Below are 24,734 nucleotides of genomic sequence, written 5' to 3'. Positions count from 1 at the left end.
TGTCAAATAATGTTTAATCTGCATCCAAATCATTTCGATGGTGTTGAATTGGCAGCGGTATGGTGGAAGCCTCAGAACCCTATGGCCACATTCTTCAGCTACTTCGTCAACAATGTACTGTTGAAACTGTGAATTATTATTATTATTATTATTATTATTATTATTTTCTTCACAATTTCCAAGAGTTCCACCTTACATAAACATCCTGAATTTTCACATTGTGATGTTTGAACCCTTCGGTAATGTTGGCTTTTTTTGTTGCCATCATTGGAGCTTTGTATTTCATAACTGAATGGTGGGGGGCATTATCCGTGACAGTGACACACAGCCGATTTAAGTTTTTCCAATAGTTGCCACTTGAACCACTTCAGAAGACTATCGTTGTTGATCTCCTCGTGGAAGTCGCTTGTTTTCCCCGATTTGTCCCCCCTGTGGGTTCGGGGGTTAGAATAGGCCCGCGGTATTCCTGCCTGTCGTAAGAGGCGACTAAAAGGAGTCTCAAACGTTTCGGCCTTCTGTGATGGTCCCCTCTTGGGTTTGACCTCCTTTTATTTCCAAATTTCCGTTGTTAGTGCGTGCCATTTGGGGAAGGACACCTTGCGTGGTGTTTTTCTATTGGTCCATCATGCTCCACCATCTTGCATGTTACCTATTGTCGTGTGGGGGGGGGGGGGGGGGGGGGAGGACTACGCCCAACATCTTCTGGGTTGTCTCCTTCTCGCCTTGTGCGCACTCTTCTTCTTAGCGCCTACGACAACTGTGGACCCTTTCAACACCTAAAATCCAGCACGGTAGCCAGTCCGTTGTGGTGGGGTCATCATGTACCCTCTTGGTGGTAGCCCCCTGACCGCGCAGGGATCGCACTACAGATGCCAGAGCTGTTTCCTCCCCATGCATGCCAAGGAGTATGTGCCCATCTTGTCTGGGGCACGGGGACTCCGGGCAACGGGATATCGGCCAGGTACCCGTTGCTTTGGCTGGGTGGCGCCCTTGGGGAGAGCCCTCGTTCGGAGTAGGTGGCATCTGGACGGATGTGGCGCAATGAAGCGCAATAAATCACACCAAGCTGGTGGTCGCACGGCCACCAGCGTCTCTAAGCGTGGTAGAGTCGACTTTGATGCTGCACAATATGACCCTCAGACATTCCCCTCGTTGGCTGCGCCATGGGAGGGACGCCGATCTAGTGCCAAGCGGGAGCCTTACGTACCGCAATACCTTGTCTGCAGCAGGACTGATGGTGACTCCTTTCTTATGACGAAGCCTCTGTTTTTTGTGGAACACCTGGAGGAAAAGTTTGGGGAAGTGGCGGGGTTGTCTAAAATGAGGAATGGGTCCATCCTCCTCTAGACGTCCTCCCCAGCCCAGTCACGAGCGTTGCTCTTGTGCGATAAGCTGGGTGACGTCCCTGTTACCGTCACTCCCCACAGTAGCTTAAATATGGTCCAGGGGATTATTTATCATCGTGACCTCTTGTTACAATCCGATGACGAGCTGAGAGCCGACTTGGAACGACGTGGTGTCCATTTTGTCCGTCGTGTGCATAGAGGGCCCAAGGCTAACAGGGTGACCACCGGTGCCTTTATCTTGGCCTTCGAGGGTGATGTCTTGCCCGAGAAGGTCAAGGTAATGGTTTACTGTTGCGACGTGAAGCCATACGTGCCTCCCCCGATGCGGTGCTTCCAGTGCTGGAAGTTTGGGAATATGTCCTCCCGTTGCCCATCCAGCGCTACATGTCGAGATTGCGGACGCCCCTCTCATCCCGATTCTCCATTTGCGCCTCCGCCTGTATGTGTCAACTGTGGGGAGCACCACTCTCCATGCTCGCCGGATTGCCCCGTTCTTCATAAGGAGCGGAAGATCATGGAATTTAAGACCCTGGACCGGCTTACTTATCGAGAGGCAAAACTGAAATATGAAAGGTTGTATCCTGCTTCCCTTCGACCATCTTATGCTGCAGCCACGTTATCGTCGCCCACGCGAGCGACGGTTGTCGCCTCATCTGTGCCGCCTTCAGTGGGCCCTCGGGGCCGTGCATCTCTGTCTGCCCCCCTCGTGCCTGGGGGCAAGCCTTCCTCTGTTGCCCCCTTAGCAGTTGGGGGCAAACCCTCTTCTGTCGCTCCCCCCACACTTACTTCGGGAGTGACATCTGCTCCACAACCGGGAGGCTCGATTCCTCCCCCTCCTTCTCCGGCGGCGTTGCCTCCGCCGGTTCCTCTCTCGCGGAGGGGGTCCCTCGGGGCTCTCCCTTCCTCCGTTTCTTCTCCTTCCCAGCCAGATGTCAGCCAGTGGCTGAAGGTTCCACCACCTGCTGATCGTAGGGCTTCTGCGTCGTCGTCAGCCTCCGACGCTCCTTCAGAGAAGCTCTCCCAGCCCTCTCACCCTAAGGGCAGACGCGAGAAGAAGGAACGGAATGTGTCCAAGAAGAAGGATGTTCCGGCGGTTTCAGCACCACCTGCTGTACATAGTCCTGGCTCCGGGGATGAGGTGGAGATCCTCGCCTCTGCCGCGGATCTCGCCCTCACGGAACCCTTGGGGGCCTCTCCTATGGACTCGGCTGACTCTCCCCCGGTGGCGGCAGTTGGCTCTGAAGCGCTGTCTGCCTCTTAGTCGCATTCACGCCCTCCAAGTCCCTTCCTGCTTCCATTCTCCAATGGAACTGCGGCGGTTATTTCCGCCACCTGCCTGAGCTCCGGATGCTTCTGAGTGATTCCCCTGTTCTCTGCATTGCTCTGCAGGAAACTTGGTTTCCTGCACTACGGACCCCCGCCCTTCGCGGTTATCGGGGATACTATAAGAACCGTGCTGCCTGTCATCGAGCGTCAGGTGGGGTTTGCCTCTTTGTTCACCACTCTGTCTGTAGTTCGCCAGTACCCCTTCAGACGCCTTTAGAGGCAGTTGCTGCCAGGGTTGAGCTCTCGCCGGCTATTACTGTTTGCTCTGTTTACATTCCTCCGGATGGGGAGCTCCCCCGACATGTCTTGGCTGCGCTGCTGGCTCAACTCCCGCCACCATTGCTGCTTCTGGGCGATTTAAATGCCCACAACCCTCTATGGGGTGGGACTGTCTCTGATGACCGCGGTCGGGCCGTGGAGCATTTGTTGGCTCAGCTCGACCTTAGCCTCTTGAACACCGGTGCTCCCACGCATTTCAGTGCTGCTCATGGCTCGTTCTCGGCCATCGATCTCTCTCTTTGCAGCCCCGGACTTGTCCCATCCCTCCACTGGAGCGTGCACCCTGACCTGTGCGGTAGTGACCATTTTCCCATCTATTTGTCACTACCCCAGAGTCGTTCTTCTGGGCACCTGCCCCGCTGGGCTCTCCACAGGGCAGACTGGCCGGCTTTTACTTCTGCTGCTGCCATTGAGTCTCCCCCACAGGGTGACATTGACGAGGTGGTCCGTGTTTTAACCACATCCATCATTTCAGCGGCCGAGGCTGCCATCCCCCGATCTTCTGGCCTCCCTCGGAGGAAGGCTGTACCCTGGTGGTCGCCGGAGATTGCTGAGGCTATTCGCGACCGTCGGCGGGCTCTCCAGCGGCATAGGCGGTACCCGTCTCTCGAGACCCTCATCGCCTTTAAGAGGCTCCGTGCCTTGGCCCGTCGTCTTATTGCACGGCGTAAGCAGGAGTGCTGGGAGAGGTATGTCTCATCCTTGGGCTCCCATGTCTCCCCCTCACTCGTGTGGTCCCGGATCCGGCGGATTTATGGATACCAGACCCCTATGGGTGTCCCTGGGCTCTCCTTGGACGGCGCTGTCTGCACGGACGCTGCTGCCATTGCTGAACGGCTTGCCGCGCACTTTGCTCAGAGCTCTGCGACTGCCTCCTATCCCCCCGCCTTTCGCTCTCTAAAGGAGCGAGCCGAGCGGACGCCGTTCTCATTTCACACGCGTCGTTCTGAAACATACAATGCTCCTTTCAGCGAGAGGGAATTCCTCGCTGCCCTCGCCGATTGCCCTGACACAGCACCAGGCCCAGACTGCATCCACGCGCAGATGCTGAAGCATCTCTCCAGGGACTGCCAGAGACACATTCTCGCGATATTTAATCGCATTTGGAGCGAAGGCGTGTTCCCGTCGCAATGGCGAGAGGGTGTTATTGTCCCCATCTTGAAGCCCGGTGCGGACCCACTGGCGGTGGACAGCTATCGTCCCATTACCCTCACCAACGTTTTGTGCAAATTGCTCGAACGTATGGTGGGGCGGCGTTTGTGTTGGGTCCTTGAGTCGCGCGGTCTCCTCGCTCCATCCCAGGGTGGCTTCCGTCGGGGCCGGTCTGCAGTGGACAATTTGGTGCGGCTGGAATCTGCTGTCCGTACGGCTTTTGCCCGACGTCAGCATCTCGTTGCTGTATTTTTCGATCTGCGGAAGGCGTATGACACCACATGGAGGCATCACATCCTCGCCACGTTGTATGGGTGGGGTCTTCGTGGTCGGCTCCCGGCTTTTCTTCAAACCTTTCTATTGCACCGCTCTTTCCGGGTGCAAGTCGGTGCCGCCTCTAGTTCTTCTTATACACAGGAAAATGGGGTCCCGCAGGGCTCGGTGTTGAGTGTGTCCTTATTTCTAGTGGCCATTAATGGTCTGGCTGCAGCCGTGGGGTCGTCGGTGTCTCCTTCTTTGTATGCCAACGACTTCTGCATCTCATTTAGCTCCACGACTACGGGAGTCGCCGAACGCAGGCTGCAGGTAGCCGTTCGGAAGGCAGCATCATGGGCTCTGACTCACGGTTTTCAGTTCTCTGCAGCCAAGACTCGAGTTATGCACTTCTGCAGGCGTCGGACGGTCCACCCTCATCCTGAACTTTACCTCGACGGCCACCTGCTTGAAGTGGTGGACACTTGCCGCTTCTTGGGACTCGTGTTTGATGCCCGGCTCACATGGGTTCCTCATATTACTCAGCTGAAGCAAAAATGCTGGCGGCACCTCAACGCCCTCCGCTGCCTTAGCCACACGTCTTGGGGTGCGGATCGCTGCATGCTGCTGCGATTGTACAGAGCCCTTGTGCAGTCTCGGCTTGATTATGGGAGCCTGGCCTATGGGTCTGCATCACCCTCAGTGTTGAAGTTGTTAGACCGCATACACCACTGTGGGGTCCGGCTTGCAACTGGCACTTTTCGTACGAGCCCCGTGGATAGTCTACTGGTGGAGGCCGGGGTTCCCCCGCTGCGGATTCGCCGGCATCGACTGCTCGCCGACTATGCTGTCCGCGTGCATTGCTCGCCAGGCCATCCCAATCGTCGCCTGCTTTTCCCTGCCATGGTCCTCCATCTGCCCGAACGGCGACCTAGGTCTCGGCTTTCCGTCGCTGTCCGCGTTCAGTCCCTGCTGTCGGAATTGGGTTCATTCCCTCTTCCGCCTCCCTTCCGGGTCCGTGCACCTACGCCTCCCTGGTGTTTGTCCCGGCCGTCCGTCCGTCTGGACTTGGCACAGGGACCCAAGGACTCGGTTCCGCCTGTGGCCCTCCGTCGCCGTTTTCTCGCGCTCCTCGCCTCATTTCCGGGCTGTGAGCCTGTCTACACTGATGGTTCCCTGGTTGATGGTCGCACTGCCTACGCTTTTGCTCACGCTGCCCATGTTGAACAGCGCTCCTTGCCAGCTGGCTGTAGTGTTTTTACTGCAGAGCTGATGGCCATCTTGCGCGCTCTTGAGAATATGCGTTCCTGCTCAGGTGCGTCCATCGTCATCTGCAGTGACTCCCTGAGCAGCCTCCAGGCCATCGACTGGTGCTATCCCTCTTCTCCTCTGGTGTCCTCTATTCGGGAGTCTGTTTCCACCATTACCCACTCTGGTCGTTCGGTGGTTTTTGTTTGGACGCCAGGTCACGTTGGCATCCCAGGGAACAAACGTGTTGACAGGCTGGCCAAAGGGGCGATAGACGCCCCAGCTTTGGAGATCGGCCTTACGGCTCGCGACCAGCAGCTGGTGTTGCGCTGTAAGGTGCTTGGGATGTGGGCTGCTGAGTGCCGTGGCATGACAGCCCCGAATAAACTGCGGGCTGTCAAGGAGACGACCGATGTGTGGCGTTCCTCCCTGCGGGCTTCTCGCAGGGACTCGGTCGTCCTGTGTCGGCTGCGCATCGGCCATACGTACCTGATGCACGGCCATCTGTTGCGTCAGGAGGATCCCCCCCTGTGTCGGTGTGGGTCCCGGCTGACGGTCGGCCACATTTTGCTGGAGTGTCCTCGACTGCGCACACTCCGGCAATCTTTTAATCTCCCGGGCACTTTGGCTTTGGTTTTATCCTACGATGCCTCCATGGCTGATGAAGTTTTAAATTTTATCCGTGGTAGTCCGTTTTATGATTCGATTTAGGGAGGTCCTGCACCTTTCCCTTTCTGTGTCTTTTGTCCTTGTGTCTGTTGCTGTTCTGGTGTGCCGTGAGATGGTTGACTCTTTCCCTTTTTTGTTCTCATGGTCAGTCAACCAGTCTCCGGTCATCTTCCTTTCTTCTGTTTCTTTCTGTCTGGTGTTCCTCTGTAGTGTTTGTTGCTGCATTTGTGTTCTTTTAGCGCCTGGGGGGACGTTTCCTCCCCCTTTGGTTTTTACCTGCTCCGTAGATTTTCGGCTCGCCTGATTTTGGAAAGGGGGACTGATGACCTTCACTGTTTAGTCCCCCTTAAACATCCCAACAACCACCACCACCACCCCGATTTGTAAATGAGGAGACAGGTATGAAACCAGATGCAATTCCAGCATGCAAAACAATAATTCTTGTGCCCTTTCCCAGGGAAACAGCAGAACTTTCACATACGGTATCTGTCAAGTCTTTGATGGTGGAATGACTGGCATTTATCCAGGTTTCGTTGAGCCACACAATGTCTTCAAATGGCATTTTAATGATATTTCTTAAAAATTGACAATGCCGTACTAAGATGTCACGTCTCTTCGTTATAATTTTCCCTTGATTAATTTTTTTATTTTATTGAAACCAGAGGGCTCTGACACTCATTAACAGATATGTCTGTCTCCCGCTGAATAACTCTGCTTTGCAAAGAGTAACACACAGTTTTTTTATAGTTGGATGTTCTTTTCTCTCGTCACATCTATATACGTGGTGACGAGCAGCATCTTGTTGAAAAGATACATAGTTTGTGATGCATGGTTCTGTCCTTCTCTTTTTATGGAATGTCCGCAGTTTGGATGGATCTTCCCTGTCTACATAGAATCTCTCCTTAAAAATTTTGACGACTGTATTTTTATGTATCTTCAAAGCATCTGCAGGTCTTATGACTATCTTAGTTAGAGGCAATAGAGTTGGACCACTGTCTCTCTCCTTCTCGAAATATTCTTGCAGCGAGCACACGTATTGTGTGTCCGATGACATGAAACGTGGCCATGCCACTGAATTTTCCATTCCGCAGCCACACTTTTTTTTTTTTTTTTTTTTTTCACACTTCTGCTACAAGGTTCAAACATTCTGTAGTGGGAAATGAATTCGCCGCACAGACAAACAGAGCACACAGTGAAACAGACTGCAACTGTGTACGTTGCTGGCCGCGAGCATCGTCTGCAACTGGGTACAGTACCCGCTACGTGCAGTAGTAGAGAGATTTGACAACCGTGAATGGCACAGGAGGTGCGGCCGAGTGCTGATGGGCTGGTTCTATAGTAGCAGGCCTGTAAACAGCTGGATGTCAATCATTTCGTTATTCTGATGTGTCGGTATAGGATTATGTGTGTGTCCGATTCAGTTTAACATTTATTGCAGTTTATTTTAAAATACTCTCACAGTGAAAGAGCTGAATTCACAGTTAGACTGATGGGTAAACACCTGGCTGTCATAAAATGGAGCTCTGTCACTATTACTGCGCATACTGTAACAGGCGTGGTCAGCGGCATCACATGTGCCCGTTGCTTTGTTTGGTATGTACTAAGAATAAAGTACTACGTTATTTACGGTTCTCCACAGTCCTCTCTCTCTCTCTCTCTCTCTCTCTCTCTCTCTCTCTCTCTCTCTCTCTCTCTCTCTCCCCTCTCCCCCCCTCCCTCCCCCCCTCCCTCCCTCCTCTCCCCCCTCTCTTTCTCTTTCTTCCTTTCTGTATAGAGTTACTAAGAATGTGTGAAAAGCATGATACGTCAGTTGGCTGTTTCAGTTGTGTAAAATACAAATAATACCAGTATGAATGGAGCAACCCTGTTCGTGTATCAGATATCGAGGCCTACTGAACATTTTCATTACATTAAATACAGGCTCAATTACAAAGCTTTGATTTCAGTTATTTTAATTATTGTAATGAAGTGCAATGAGGCTGCCGATAGTTTGGATCCCATCTTCTTGCAATCTGCAGAGGTTACCTAAAATATTGTGGCATCTGGCACTGCAGAACTCTGTGTCACTGGAGAAGTAAGATGCTACAGTCACAATCTCAAAAAGCCACATAAAACAGAAAATTTTAATTGTATTACAGTTTTGACCAAATGTTGTATATGTATTGAAACAGAAAATTGTAAACGTTTACCTGATGTCGTTCGGGCTGGGATGTGATATTACCAGTATTTGTAACACTACATATTGCATGAACATACACGTACTTAAATATGCAGTTTACTAATTGGGGACACAAGTGTAGGGGTAGTATATGAACGTAACACTTACCAAAGGTGGTAGAGTTGGTCACTGTGCACGTGCAAAAAATTTATTCAAGTTCATACCTCAGCAGCTAAGTAGATTTTCTGTTAAATTTGAAACAGTAGAGCAGTTTCTGATGTGTTGAACAACCCTTTAATTCTCTAAATAGCAATTAACTTTTTGAGAGTACTATGAAAAGGATAGTCGCTACTTGCCCCCCTTCTAACAGCCGTGTACCGCAAGTCTCTAGAGGAACGGAAGGTTCCAAATGATTGGAAAAGAGCACAGGTAGTCCCAGTCTTCAAGTAGGGTCGTCGAGCAGATGCGCAAAATTATAGACCTATATCTGTGACGTCGATCTGTTGTAGAATTTTAGAACATGTTTTTTGCTCGAGTATCATGTCGTTTTTGGAAACCCAGAATCTACTATGTAGGAATCAACATGGATTCCGGAAACAACGATCATGTGAGACCCAACTCGCTTTATTTGTTCATGAGACCCACAAAATATTAATACAGGCTCCCAGGTAGATGCTATTTTTCTTGACTTCCGGAAGGCGTTCGATACAGTTCCGCACTGTCACCTGATAAACAAAGTAAGAGCCTACAGAATATCAGACCAGCTGTGTGGCTGGTTTGAAGAGTTTTTAGCAAACAGAACACAGCATGTTGTTCTCAATGGAGAGACGTCTACAGATGTTAAAGTAACCTGTGGCGTGCCACAGGGGAGTGTTACGGGACCATTGCTTTTCACAATATATATAAATGACCTAGTAGATAGTGTCGGAAGTTCTATGCGGCTTTTCGCGGATGATGCTGTAGTATACAGAGAAGTTGCAGCATTAGAAAATTGTAGCGAAATGCAGGAAGATCAGCAGCGGATAGGCACTTGGTGCAGGGAGTGGCAACTGACCCTTAACGTAGACAAATGTAATGTATTGCGAATACATAGAAAGAAGGATCCTTTATTGTATGATTATATGATAGCGGAACAAACACTGGTAGCAGTTACTTCTGTAAAATATCTGGGAGTATGTGTGCGGAACGATTTGAAGTGGAATGATGATATAAAATTAATTGTTGGTAAGGCGGGTACCACGTTGAGATTCATTGGGAGAGTCCTTAGAAAATGTAGTCCATCAACAAAGGAGGCGGCTTACAAAACTCTTGTTTGACCTATACTTGAGTATTGCTCATCAGTGTGGGATCCGTACCAGATCAGGTTGACGGAGGAGATAGTAGTGAAGATCCAAAGAAGAGCGGCGCATTTCGTCACAGGGTTATTTGGTAACCGTGATAGCGTTACGGAGATGTTTATTTAATAAACTCAAGTGGCAGACTCTGCAAGAGAGGCGCTCTGCATCGTGGTGTAGCTTGCTCGCCAGGTTTCGAGAGGGTGCGTTTCTGGATGAGGTATCGAATATATTGCTTCCCCCTACTTATACCTCCCGAGGAGATCACGAATGTAAAATTAGAGAGATTAGAGCGCGCACAGAGGCTTTCAGACAGTCGTTCTTCCCGCGAACCATACACGACTGGAACAGGAAAGGGAGGTAATGACAGTGGCACGTAAAGTGCCCTCTGCCACACACCGTTGGGTGGCTTGCGGAGTATAAATGTAGATGTAGATGTACTCACCATGTAGTGGAGATGCTGAGTCGCAGATAGGCACAACAAAAAGTCTATCAGAAAGTGACCTTTCAGCCAACAAGGCCTTCGTGGGAAACACACACACACACACACACACACACACACACACACACACACACACACACACACACACACACACACACGTACTAACATGACCACAGTCTCTGGGTGCTGAGGCCAGGCTGTGAGCAGCTGCTCATGATGAGAGGCAGCCTAGCAGGGTAGGGGTATGGGTGGGGGATGGTAACATTACTTATACATGGTTACTCTGAGTTCACACTTAAGTGCCTGGCAGAGGGTTCATCGAACCATTTTCATACTACTTCTCTACCATTACACTCTCGAATGATGTGTGGGGAAAAAGGAACACCAAAATGTTTCCGTTCGAGCTCTGATTTCTCTTATTTTATTATTATGATCATTTCTCCCTACGTAGGTGGGTAAAGTACTGCTTGTGGGAGCATACAGGGATGAGGGGGAGAGAGGGTAGAGCAGCTAGCTACAGACGGGAGATTAGATGGATGGGGGCGAGCAGAAAGTGTGTTGGTGGAATAGAGGGCTGTGTCGTTTTGGAATGGGAACAGGGAAGGGGTTAGATGGATAACGACAGTGACGACCAAAGGTTAAGACCGGGAGGGTTATGGGAATGTAGGATATATTGCAGAGAGAGTTCCCACCTGCACAGTTCAGAAAAGCTGCTATTGGTGGGAAGGATCCAGATGGAACGAGCTGTGAATTAGTCATCGAGGCGAAGAACATCGTGTCCGATGTGCTCAGCTGTGCTACAGTCCAGCTGTTTCTCGGCCACAGTTTGTCGGTGGCCATCCGTGCTTTTAGCCAGCTTGTCGGTTGTCGTGCCCACGTAGAATGCAGCAGAGTGGTTGCAGCTTAGCTTGTAGATCACATGTCTGGTTTCACAGGAAGCCATGCCTTTAATGGGATAGCAGCCAAAACCTCTCCAACAAACAGAAGCTAGATACCAAAGTTAGCGTGAGGAGCACTATGCGTGAAGCGTTCAGTGAATTTGAAAGTAAAATTCTATGTACCGACTTGACAGAAAATCCTAGGAAGTTCTGGTCTTAATGTTAAATTAGTAAGTGGATCGAAACAGCATATCCAGACACTCTGGGATGATAATGTCATTGAAACAGAGGATGACACGCGTAAAGCTGAAATACTAAACACCTTTTTCCAACGCTGTTTCACAGAGGAAGACCACACTGCAGTTCCTTCTCTAAGGCCTCGCACAAACGAAAAAATGGCTGACATCGAAATACGTGTCCAAGGAATAGAAAAGCAACTGAAATCACTCAACAGAGGAAAGTCCACTGGACCTGACGGGATACCAATTGGATTATACACAGAGTACGCGAAAGAACTTGTCCCCCTTCTAACAGCCGTGTACCGCAAGTCTCTAGAGGAACGGAAAGTTCCAAATGATTGGAAAAGAGCACAGGTAGCTCCAGTTTTCAAGAAGGGTCGTTGAGCAGATGCGCAAAATTATAGGCCTATATCTCTGACGTCGATCTGTTGTAGAATTTTAGAACATGTTTTTTGCTCGCGTATCATGTCATTTCTCGAAACCCAGAATCTACTCTGTAGGAATCAACATGGATTCTGGAAACAGCGATTGTGTCAGACTCAACTCGCTTTATTTGTTCATGAGACCCACAAAATATTAGATACAGGCTCCCAGGTAGATGCTATTTTCCTTGACTTCCGGAAGGCGTTCGATACAGTTCCGCACTGTCGCCTGATAAACAAAGTAAGAGCCTACGGAATATCAGACCAGCTGTGTGGCTGGATTGAAGAGTTTTTAGCAAACAGAACACAGCAGGTTGTTCTCAATGGAGAGACGTCTACAGACGTTAAAGTAACCAGTGGCGTGCCACAGGGGAGTGTTATGGGACCATTGCTTTTCACAATATATATAAATGGCGTAGTAGATAGCGTCGGAAGTTCCATGCGGCTTTTCGCAGATGATGCTGTAGTATACAGTAAGTTGCAGCATTAGAAGATTGCAGCAAAATGCAGGAAGATCTGCAGCAGATAGGCACTTGGTGCAGGGAGTGGCAACTGACCCTTAACATAGACAAATGTAATGTATTGCGAATACATAGAAAGAAGGATCGTTTATTGTATGATAATATGATAGCGAACAAATACTGGTAGCAGTTACTTCTGTAAAATATCTGTGAGTGTGTGTACGGAACGATTTGAGGTGGAATGATCGTATAAAATTGATTGTTGGTAAGGTGGGTACCAGGTTGAGATTCATTGGGAGAGTCCTTAGAAAATGTAGTCCATCAACAAAGGAGGTGGCTTACAAAACACTTGTTCGACCTATACTAGAGTATTGCTCGTCAGTAGAGTGGCGCGTTTCTCATCAGTAGAGTGGCGCGTTTCGTCACAAGGTTATTTGGTAACCGTGATAGCGTTACGGAGATGTTTAATAAACTCAAGTGGCAGACTCTGCAAGAGAGGCGCTCTGCATCGTGGTGTAGCTTGCTGTCCAGGTTTCGAGAGGGTGCATTTCTGGATGAGGTATCAAATATATTGCTTCCCCTTATTTATACCTCCCGAAGAGATCACGAATGTAAAATTAGAGAGATTCGAGTGCACACTTAGGCTTTCCGGCAGTCGTTCTTCCCGCGAACCGTTCGCGACTGGAACAGGAAAGGGAGGTAATGACAGTGGCACGTAAAGTGCCCTCTGCCACACATCATTGGGTGGCTTGCGGAGTATAAATGTATATGTAGATGTTGATGTAGATGCTTGCGACCGGACTGGAGGTGATGGTTGTGGTAGTGGTGGTGGTGGTGGGAGGACATGCGGGATAGGTCTCACATCTAGGTCTATTGCAGGAATACGAGGCACGAAGCAAGTGGTTGTGAGTTGACGGACGAGAATATTACATAGGTTCATTGGGTGGTAAAGTACCACTTGGGAGGGGTGGGAAGGGTAGTGGGTAGGACATTCCTCATTTCAGGGCACAAAAAGAGGTATTTGAAACTGTGCCAGAGAATGTGATTCAGTTGCCCCAGTCCTGGATGACACTGAGTCACGAGGGGGAATGCTCCTCTGTGGCCAGATGGTGAGTCGGTGGGAAGTGTTGGGGGACTGGAAAGATAAAGCATGGGAGATCTGGTGTTTTTTTTTTTTTTTTTTTTTTTTTTTTTTTTTTTTTTTTTTTTTTTACGAGGTTGGGAGTGTAATTAGTCTGTCAGCACGGTAATGAGACCCTCAGTATATTTTGAGAGTGACTGCTTGTCACTGCAGATGTAACAGCCTCAGGTGGCTAGGCTGTATGGAAGAGACTTGTTGGTGTGGCATGTGTCAGAAGTGGAGGTATTGCTGGTGGTTTTTAGGTTTGATATGGACACAGATACTGATGTAGCCTCCTTTGAGGTGGAGGTCAACATTGAGGGGGGTAGCTGGTCGTGTGGAGTAGGACCAGGTGAAGCGATCGGGCGAGAAGGCGTCGAGGTTCTGGAGGATGTGGATAGGGTGTCCTAATGCTCGATCTAGATCGTGAAGATGTCGTCAGTGAATCGGAACCAGCTGAGCGTTTCAGGATTCTGGGTATTCGAAGAGGATTCCTCTAATTGGCCCACGAACAGATTGCCGTAGGTTGGTGTCGTGCAGGTGCCTATAGGTGTACCTCGGATTTGTTTGTAGGTAATGACTTCGAAGGAGAAGTAATTGTGTGTGGGGATGTGGTTTGTCTTTGTGACTAGGAAGTAGGGTGTAGCTCTGGGATCAGCCAGGAAAGGTAGTGTTCACTACTGGTAAAGTGACGGACATTAGGGACGTTGGTATAAAAGGAGGTGGCACCAGTAGTGATGAGCAGGGTACCGTATGGTAAAGGAACAGGAACTGGGGAGACTTGGAGGAGGAAGTGACTGGTATCTTTTATATGGGTTTGGTTTGTGTGTGTGTGTGTGTGTGTGTGTGTGTGTGTGTGTGTGTGTGTGTGTTTTGTTTATTTCCGACAAAGGTCGTGTTGGCCGAAAGTTCATTTACTGTCAGTCTCTTTATTGTGTGTATGTGCAACTTGGCATCTCTGCTATATGGTGAGTAGCAACTATTCTTTTCGTTATATTGTTACATTCCATCCGTGATTTTCCATTGTTTAATTGACTTTTTGATATTGTTCAGGGTAAAAACAAATTGGAAGATTTCATAAAGTAATACTTTCTGCTAAAATTCTTCTCCCTTTTCTCCTCCTTCGGGCTTATCGAAGTAGCACAGTGGCAAATTGTATCTGCATATTGTGGAGTGAGCAAGTGAGTCCGTACTATCACAAAGAACTTCTGCAGCCTCTTTCACAAGAACCAGCAGACCCTGAAATGAATCTCACCTGTGATTTCATGTTTCCACTCGGTGGGTCGTTGGGATGGGAAATGCTGACCAGTTCAAACATACCGATATTTTAATTCTGAATAACTAGTATTTGTTTCACCTTGGTTATAACAGATGTTTTATTTTTTACTAATAACAGATTTAAAAAAAAACCAAAGTATCAGTTAGCCATAACAACAATGCTTTTAAATGAACCTTTTTAAAAATGGAATACTTTTTTCTGTAAAACTACCAAATTCAGCACTGCTTTGCAATCTCTAAATATGTATGGAAATTGGATATAGTCTTAATATCCTTGTCTCCCCCCCCCCCTCTTTGTCCATCTCCTCCTTGCTGTCGGCCCCCCCCCCCCAAATCTCTGTCCATCTTCTCCCTTTTTCCCTCCCTCCCTCTCTCCCCACTCCCCCTTGCTCCCTGTACATCTCCAACAATACAGCCTCCAATATACCAGTGACCAATACATCTGCAATATAATCAACTGTTGGATCGTATCTGAAAGCCAAACATTAAATTTGAATCGTCTGTTTCTACATCTGTATCTATGTTCTGCAAACCACTGTGAAGCTCCTGGCAGAGGGTATGTCCCATTGTACCAATTAAGGTTTCTTCCCATTCCATTGATGTATGAAACGTGGGAAGAATGAGCGTTTTATGGGTAACGTCCAACTGAGCGAGTCAGACTCGACCGTATCTGCCGTTCCAGAGGCACTCTGGTCTGTCTCCGCTGTCACAGCCCACTAATGCCAAATTTTGCCACTCTGTCGTAACGGATACGTTCGTCGTATGTCGCACATTGATTTCTGCAGTTGTTTTGTGCGGTGTCGCGTGTCTGTTAGCTCTGGCAACTGTATACAGTGCCGCTGCTCTCGGTCGTTAAGTGAAGGCCGTTGGCCACTGCGCTGTCTGTGGTGACAGCTATTGCCTGAAATTTTGCATCCTCGACACACTCTTGACATTGTGGATTTCGGAATATCGAATTCCCTTACAGTTTCCGAAATAGAATGTCTGATGCGTCCAGCTCCGATTACCGTTCCGTGTTCAGATTCTGTCAATTGCAATTGTGCGGCCATAATCACATTGGGCACCTTTTCACATGAATCATCTGAGTACAAATGACAGCTCCAGCAATGCACTGTCTTTTTATACCTTGTGCATTTTATAGTACTGCCATCTCTATTTGTGCATGTTGCTATCCTATGACTTTTGTCACCTCAGTCTATGTGACAATACTGCGAGAACTTAATTAATGAAATTGTGTAGTTCTAATCAAATGGGTATTGCCCTACATGTAATGTGCAGCCACTTATAGCTTTGTCCACATTGCAGTTTTCATACAGTTTTGCACAGTTTTACTGAGTTCATGCTCTGTATTTGATAATAACAAATTGTATTTAATTCATAGTTATGTGTAGGTGTTATAAATATTTTTGAGAACTGTCCCAAGAACTTCGTTTCCCATCATTCAGTTCTAATTTCCAAAGTCTTTGCTTTCTACGAGGATCTCGTATCTCTGGGATATATGTTACTGTATTCAGGGTGTTCAAAAATTCAGTGCTCGAACTGAGAGATGTTATAAGACACAACAGATATATTACATTCAGCAACAAAGTGCATATTGAGTATGGAGTATCCAGGATATCATTGGGTACAATTGAGAATAAAGTGTGTTTTAGTTCTTTATTATTCTGATCAGTGTTACAGTAACGTTCCATATCAGCACTGTTAACTTCAAAGCCGAACTGGTACTGATATAGCTGGGTGTCCTGTGTGATGGAAAATGTGTGGCACATTCTGTATGTGTGACCACTGTGAAAACTGTTGGAGCTAATTCGTCCTCCGAGCTCATACGGGAAGAATATATTTCAGCTTCTGTGTAGCCCCAGAGAAAAAAGTCTAACGGTGTGGTTGTCTCGCATTGCTCCTCACTTGCAATGCTCCACATTACGTACTGCGAACATCACACACGCGTCGGAGCGCTACGTGCCGTTACTGGTTCCGTGCAAATTTCAGAATTTGCAACACTGTGTATACCTGACTGAATTTTGTGTAAGAGTGTTTGAAAAATGTATTTTGGTTTCTCCTTCTCACAGGTGTACTTATGTGTGCTCAATTTGTTTTTGGCTGCATGTGACATCTGTTAGTTTGGGCACTGAATTTTTGAACTCCCTCTATAAGATCAGGGTGTACACGCCCTGGGACAACCAGGAAATCCGGGAAAAACCCGGGAATTTTTTTATCCGGGGTCGTATTTTTTTAATCGGGAAACCTGGGAATTTTTTTCCTTGCCCATGTATACACTGAAGATTTAATGCAGGAGCAAATTTTCATTAGATGCCACTTTATATTTTCCAAATATTTCGGATTACTTTTGATAATGTACAGTGCAGTTAAATTCTTTGCCATTTTGCAGGTGTTGCACGGCCAGGAGATATGCGGAGTTCGGCTGAAGGTGATGGCCGCAGATCCGCGCACGGATGACCGCCGCAAGAGGCTCAGGGTGGACGACCAGTAGGTGCAGACGGTAAGTGTGGGAGTTGTGGAGCGAGCGGGCTAACGCGACATAAGCTTAGAGGCTGCCAGTGAGGGACTCGCAGTAGACGACGGCCGGTTAGTGTACCTGCAGTGGACGGTAAGTGTGGGGAGCTGTCGAGCACAAAACACTTGCATAATGTTGGCACGTAATCTGTTCGGGGCTAGATTGGAATGTATACCGCAGAGACAGGTTGGACAGTGAAGGGGAGGCATGTTTATAGCTATAAGAAGAGCAATAGTATCGAAGGAAATTGAAGGAGATCAAAAATGTAAATGATTTCGGTGAAGGTCACGGTTAAAGCAGGCTCAGATGTGGTAATTGGATGTATCTGTAGGCCCCCTGGCTCAGCAGCTGGTGTGGCTGAGCAACTGAAGGATAATTTGGAAAATATTTAGAGTAGATTTCCCCATCATGTTATAGTTCTGGGTGGAGATTTTAATTTGCCAGATATAGACTGGGAGACTCAAACGTTCATAATGGGTGGCAGGGACAAAGAATCCAGTGAAATTTTTTTAAGTGCTTTATCTGAAAACTACCTTGAGCAGTTAAACAGAGAACCGACTTGTGGCGATAACATATTAGACCTCCTTGTGACAAACAGACTCGAACTATTTGAAACAGTTAACACAGAACAGGGAATCAGCGCTCATAAAGCAGTTACTGCATCGATGATTTCAGCCGTAAATAGAGATATTAAGAAAGGTAGGAAGATTTTTCTGTTTAACAAAAGTGACAAAAAGCAGATTTCAGAGTACCTGATGGCTCAACACAAAAGTTTTGTCTCAAGTACAGATAGTGTTGAGGGATCAGTGGACAACGTTCAAAACCATCGTACAATATGCGTTAGATGAGTATGTGCCAAGCAAGATCATAAGAGATGGAAAAGAGCCAGCATGGTACGACAACCGAGTTAGAAAACTGCTGCGGGAACAAAGGGAACTTCACAGCAAACATAAACATAGCCAACGCCTTGCAGACAAATAAAAATTATGCGAAGCGAAATGTAAAGAGAGGAGGGCCATGCGAGAGGCGTTCAATGAATTCGAAAGTAAAGTTCTATGTACTGACTTGGCAGAAAATCCTAAGAAATTTTGGTCTTATGTCAAAGTGGTAGGTGGATCAAAACAAAATGTCCAGACACTCTGTGGCCAAAATGGTACTGAAAGAGAGGATGACAGACTAAAGGCCGAAATACTAAATGTCTTTTTCCAAAGCTGTTTCACAGAGGAAGACTGCACTGTAATTCCTTCTCTAGATTGTCGTACAGATGACAAAATGGTAGATATCGAAAGAGGAAAGGACGCTGGACCTGATGGGGTACCAGTTCGATTTTACGCAGAGTACGCAAAGGAACTTGCCCCCCTTCTTACAGCAGTGTACCGTAGGTATCTAGAAGAGCGTAGCGTTCCAAAGGATTGGAAAAGGGCACACGTCATCCCCATTTTCAAGAAGGGATGTCGATCAGATGTGCAGAACTATAGACCTATATCACTAACGTCGATCAGTTGTAGAATTTTGGAACATGTATTATGTTCCAGTGTAATGACTTTTCTGGAGACTAGAAATCTACTCTGAAGGAATCAGCACGGGTTTCGAAAAAGACGATCGTGTGAAACCCAGCTCACGCTATTCGTCCACGAGACTCAGAGGGCCATAGACACGGGTTCACAGGTAGATGCCGTGTTTCTAGACTTCCGCAAGGTGTTCGATACAGTTCCCCACAATCGTTTAATGAACAACGTAAGAGCATATGGACTATCAGACCAATTGTGTGATTGGATTGAAGAGTTCCTAGATAACAGAACGCAGCATGTCATTCTCAATGGAGAGAAGTCTTCCGAAGTAAGAGTGATTTCAGGGGTGCCGCAGGGGAGTGTCGTAGGACCGTTGCTATTCACAATATATATAAATGACCTTGTGGATAACATTGGATGTTCACTGAGGCTTTTAGCGGACGATGCTGTAGTATATCGAGAGGTTGTAACAATGGAAAATTGTACTGAAATGCAGGATGATCTGCAGTGAATTGACGCGTGATGCAGGGAATGGCAATTCAATCTCAATGTAGACAAGTGTAATGTGCTGCGAATACATAGAAAGAAAGTCCTTTATCATTTAGCTACAGTATAGCAGGTCGATGACATTGTAATTTTGTCAGAGACAGCAAAGGACTTGGAAGAGCAGTTGAACGGAATGGACAGTGTCTTGAAAGGAGGATATAAGATGAACATCAACGAAAGCAAAACGAGGATAATGGAATGTAGTCAAATTAAATCCGGTGATCCTGAGGGAATTAGATTAGGAAATGAGACACTTAAAGTAGTAAAGGAGTTTTGCTATTTAGGGAGTAAAATAACTGATGATGGTCGAAGTAGAGAGGATATAAAATGTAGACTGGCAATGGCAAGGAAATTGTTTCTGAAGAAGAGAAATTTGTTAACATCGAGTATAGATTTAAGTGTCAGGAAGTCGTTTCTGAAAGTATTTGTATGGAGTGTAGTCATGTATGGAAGTGAAACATGGTCGATAAGTACTTTGGATAAGAAGAGAATAGAAGCTTTCGAAATGTGGTGCTACAGAAGAATGCTGAAGATAAGGTGGGTAGATCACTTAACTAATGAGGAGGTATTGAATAGGATTGGGGAGAAGAGAAGCTTGTGGCACAACTTGACTAGAAGAAGGGATCGGTTGGTAGGACATGTTCTGGGGCATCAAGGGATCACAAATTTAGCATTGGAGGGCAGCGTGGAGGGTAAAAATCGTAGAGGGAGACCAAGACATGAAAACATTAAGCAGATTCAGAAGGATGTAGGTTGCAGTAAGTACTGGGAGATGAAGAAGCTTGCACAGGATAGAGTAGCATGGAGAGCTGCATCAAACCAGTCTCAGGACTGAAGACCACAACAACAACAACAACAACAACAACAACAACATAGCAGGTCAGCAACTGGAAGCAGTTAATTCCATAAATTATCTGGGAGTACGCGTTAGGAGTGATTTAAAATGGAATGATCATATAAAGTTGATCGTCGGTAAAGCAGATGCCAGATTCAGATTCATTGGAAGAATCCTAAGGAAATGCAATCCGAAAACAAAGGAAGTAGGTTACAGTACACTTGTTCACCCACTGCTCGAATATTGTTCAGCAGTGTGGGATCCGTACCAGATAGGGTTGATAGAAGAGAGAGAGAAGATCCAGGGGAGAGCAGCACACTTCGTTACAGGATCATTTAGTAATCGTGAAAGCATTACGTAGATGATAGATAAACTCCAGTGGAAGACTCTGCAGGAGAGACACTCAGTAGCTCGGTACGGGCTTTTGTTAAAGTTTCAAGAACATACCTTCACCAAGGAGTCGAGCAGTATATTGCTCCCTCCTACGTATATCTCGCGAAGAGACCGGGAGGATAAAATCAGAGAGATTAGAGCCCACACAGAAGCATACCGACAATCCTTCTTTCCATGAACAATACGAGACTGGAATAGGTGGGAGAACCTACAGAGGTACTCAAGGTACCCTCCGCCACACACAGTCAGGTGGTTTGCGGAGTGTGGATGTAGATGTAGATGTAGAGTATCGAGCTGTAGATCACTGACCTGATGCAGACTGTGGTGGCACAGTAGAAGTCAGATACGACAGCCTCGCAGTCCGGGAAAGCTTTTTTGTCCTTCCTTAGTCCCATCAGACTGGCCTTGGAAATTTCAGAGTGTGCAAGAGAGACTAGTCATCATCTCGGAACAGTGTCTGTGAGCCACTGACTGAAGTTGTGCTCTTCCGTTCGAAGACTCATTTTTCTGCTGCCCTCGAAGCTAGTCTGTCCTGTGCTGGCCTCTTCATCTCTAAATAGTGGCCACACGTGGGCAGATTTCTGTGACAGGCCAGTTCCACATATATTTTCGACAGGACCAGCCTGCCAATCTCGCGCCTGTCGTTTTCCGCAGACTTGCGGATGCCGCTGTCGAATCTTGCCTCTCTGATCAGCTCGGAGGCTAGGTACCGTAGTGGTGGTATAAATGAGAAGATTTTTGTTGTTTATTCGTGGGTCTACAACTGCAGTACATGCTCAACAAGCCAGTGGCCACAGGAGACAGATTTCAGAAGTTGTGACGGTGTCTCACTGAGGGTACAATATATAGTGTGATTTTTTTTTAGATGTTATTTTATTGTAGTATGTATTTGGGTTTTGAAACGGGTTTGTTTCAAAGATGATAAGCTATTACGGATGACAGTAGGGAGAAAATTGTGGCATTTGCTGGCGATTTGTGCATTATATACTTGTATATTTCTTGAAAGAAAAACTGGACATCATGGTTCCAAAAATGGATTGCTGAAAGGCTGTATTCCAGACATATGGATCTGCTTCAGAATTGTGAAGGTTTGATATGCTAGGGGAAGAACATTCTTTATCCTTTGTACATACAGTAATCCATAATAATTGTAAAATAGTGGATGTAACAAACTTATCAGTAGTACAATACTGAACCTACTCTACTAGGTGCAAATTTTTATTCACACTCACGAAAGCGTTGGTTTATGTAGTTCTTCACCCCCAACCCTTTTCCACTTCTTTCAAGAAACGTGCACTTTCCTGAGCTCTTTTCTGAAATTATCAAAGGTATTTTAAATCAATCTTTGAAACTACAAGAAAAATTTGTATTTGAGTCAACAGGTGCACTTCATGTACCGAAGTAAAACAGTCAGTGGTCTGTAATGAAATACCTTTATAGTTTGGATTGGTTTGTTTTCTATATCTAAAAGTGTTGGTTGCAAAACATATTTATATGTCTCGAAGTACTTTGTCGCTCACATCAGGAAACATTATCTGCTTTGTATAGTACAGTAACTGATGTCGAATGTGACATCTTTTGCATCAAGAAATGTCTAGTTCTGCAAAGCAATGTGCCGTTAGGTGGAGAATGACAGTGCCAAGTGAGGGAACACCTGAAAAAAATGCCAGCAGACAGCTTTTCCTGGTGTTAGCAAAAGTCAGACATAAAATTCCTTAAGTAAAATCAACGAATTTTGAATCGTGTTGTTGTTGGTAGTATGGGGAGAGACAGAAGCTGAAGCACAGAAGAAACTTAATGATTGGAACAACACATTCAAAAATTTTAAACTAAAAAGAAGTAAAACAGTCAGTAGAAATGACCCATCAACAGGCAGGAACAACCTCAAATATATTTGTAGGAGGAGTCAAAGTAGAATCTGTTTCACGTTTCAAGTACCTAGGAAGCACGATCTCGAAAGACGACACCGTTAAACAGGAAATACTCGGCAGGACAGAGAAAGCGTACGATTTTTACAGTCAGATCAGAAATCTACTTTGGGATGATAAAATGCCACGAGAAGCAAAAGCGACCGTGTACCACACCTATTTTGTACCAGTCCTAACATACGGTTTAGAAAATGTACCCTACTAAACAAAGACGTCAGCAGAATTCGGGCATCAGAAATGAGATTCGTTAGAATTACAAATTGAACAACTAGAAAGGACAAAATCGGGAATGAGGTGAACAGAAAAGTATCTGGTGTATTGAGATTCCTGTTACCCGTGTCTTAAAGAAACACAGGCTTCAGTAGTATGGGCACATTTGAGAATGAACAGCCAAAGACCTGCAAAAAAGATATTTGAACCTGAGCCTATTCGGAAGAAGACCACGAGCAAGACCAAGTAAATGCTGGATAGATACTGTAGGGTCAGATGTCGAGGGTGGGGATACATATGGGAAGCTGTCCTGGAACAGAAGATCTATGAAGACAGAACGAGATGGCGAGCACTTGTACACCACAGCTGGGAAACTGTAGTTGGAAAACGATGATGATGATGATGATGATGATGATGTATCTAAGAAGCAAGCCGGACTATAAAAATGTTTCACTACAGACTGCTGAGTGTGTTTTATTTCAATAAAACAAAATGTGTTTGGTGTTTCTTTTTGCAAGGATGGATTTAAAATATGTTCTATAATTATAAAACCACTATAGAACATATGGTTATAAAAACAAAGATTTTCTTTTCTGAAACTATATTTAAAATTTTTAGCTTAGATGTTACAGTACTTTGGGCCACAATAGAAATACTGTCTAGAAGCGTTTCAACCATTTCTTCACACACTCTATTTTTTACATTCTTTTCACGTAATTTTCATTTGTCGCTTTCTACAAACAAGGTATTTCTTGGCACAATAGTGTAAAGTTTTTGATCTGGCCATTGGTCCACTCCTTCAGTATACCTGTAGCAGCTTAAACTTGCAGTCTCCTGAAAGCAACAGGAAAATTCAGACTTTCTGAATGTGGCCCAGCACAGAAATCTGCTCGTGTGTGCCCAGCTGACGGAACAGGATCACCCGTTTCGAGAACTGCAGGTAATATAGCCTGTAGGTTGCGACCACAGTAATGTGCACGTGGGGTCTGCAGGTTTTGCAGAATCAGTCAGAAATATCGGTGGCCTATACCTAAAATCTGTTGTACCTGCCAACTGTGTTCAGTTCTTATTTGCCTTCTACAGTTTGTACTTCACATCCCCCTCCCACCTCCCCCTCCTGTGTGTGCTAGTCTCCCCCTTCCCCACACACAGTGTCTTCTTCTTCCCTTCCCCTCCCTCCCTCCGTTATCAAACTATTAAGTGATGCCTTATAATGTAGCCATGTTTTTGTTAAGATGTGCTGTAATGTTCTTCTCTGATTCGATTGAGTACCTTTTCATTAAGTATTTGATCTGCCATTCTAATGATCAGCATTCTTCCGTAACATCACCTTTCAGATGCTTCTATTCCCTTCTCGTGAACTGCATATCACCCACATTTCTCTTCTGTAAAAGGCTACACTAAAGACAGATACTTTCAGAAAAGGCATTGTAGCAATTAAACTTAAATTGTTCTTTTCCTAATTTTATTTCTTCTCCCAGAACTCAAATCCTCTTTCCATATTTCTCATTCATTTCTTTTAATGCTTCCCCAGTGTACAGGTGAAATAAGATGGGGCATAGGATGCAAACTAGTCTCACTCATTTATCAATTTTTGCTTCTCTTTCATTCCCTTTAACTCTTATAGGTGCAGTCTGGTTTTGTACAAGTTGTAGAGACTTCGTATGTTCCTACATTTCTCTGGAAATCAAACTTATCTTTCCCAATGTCAGCTTCTACCAGTCTTTCCATTCTTTTGTGAGTAACAAGACTCGAGACCTCGATTCCATTTGTCTGACGAGGAGACCTCTGTCTGAGGAGATGTGACTGACTTAGTCCTCTTCAAGTTTCTCCTCTTCAAGTTTCTTCATAGCTGGATTATTTGAAGATCAGAGCATAAAAATTTTGTGCTCTTTAATGGAGCTGAGTGCAGAGCATTCAAGCCTTGTGTCTAGTGATAATTGAACGAGTTATGTTGTAATGACCATGACTTTTTTGAACTTTTTATAGAATTTGTCATAATTTTCTAATAAAAGCAGTCTCTCTTATTTGCAATCCCTAATCGTATGTGAATATTGGTAAAAAATTACAATTTAATGCAAAAATCGAAAAGCGTGCTGAAGGAGATGAAATACTTCTTTTTATTTGTAAGGATAATGAATAAATACAAACGTACTATTAAAATCAAATATTCCATTTGTGATAACTGTTAA

General features: G+C 46.1%; 1 protein-coding gene across 2 annotated transcripts in view; it reads left to right on the top strand.

The window, feature by feature from the left end:
- The window catches only part of LOC124720496 (RNA-binding protein 45), a 147,486-nt gene that overhangs the window by 91,959 nt on the left and 30,793 nt on the right, over nucleotides 1-24,734 (top strand). For both annotated transcript variants that reach the window (XM_047245856.1, XM_047245855.1), the window contains exon 10: nucleotides 16,994-17,104. In XM_047245856.1, the coding sequence (XP_047101812.1) occupies nucleotides 16,994-17,095 (102 nt within the window). In that variant the 3' untranslated portion in view covers nucleotides 17,096-17,104. The remainder of the gene's footprint in view (nucleotides 1-16,993; nucleotides 17,105-24,734) is intronic.

This window comes from Schistocerca piceifrons, chromosome 11, assembly GCF_021461385.2.
Source record: "Schistocerca piceifrons isolate TAMUIC-IGC-003096 chromosome 11, iqSchPice1.1, whole genome shotgun sequence".
Taxonomy (NCBI): Eukaryota; Metazoa; Arthropoda; class Insecta; order Orthoptera; family Acrididae; genus Schistocerca; species Schistocerca piceifrons.
Note: the sequence above shows the minus strand (reverse complement) of the source record. Positions and strands in the feature narration are given on the sequence as shown.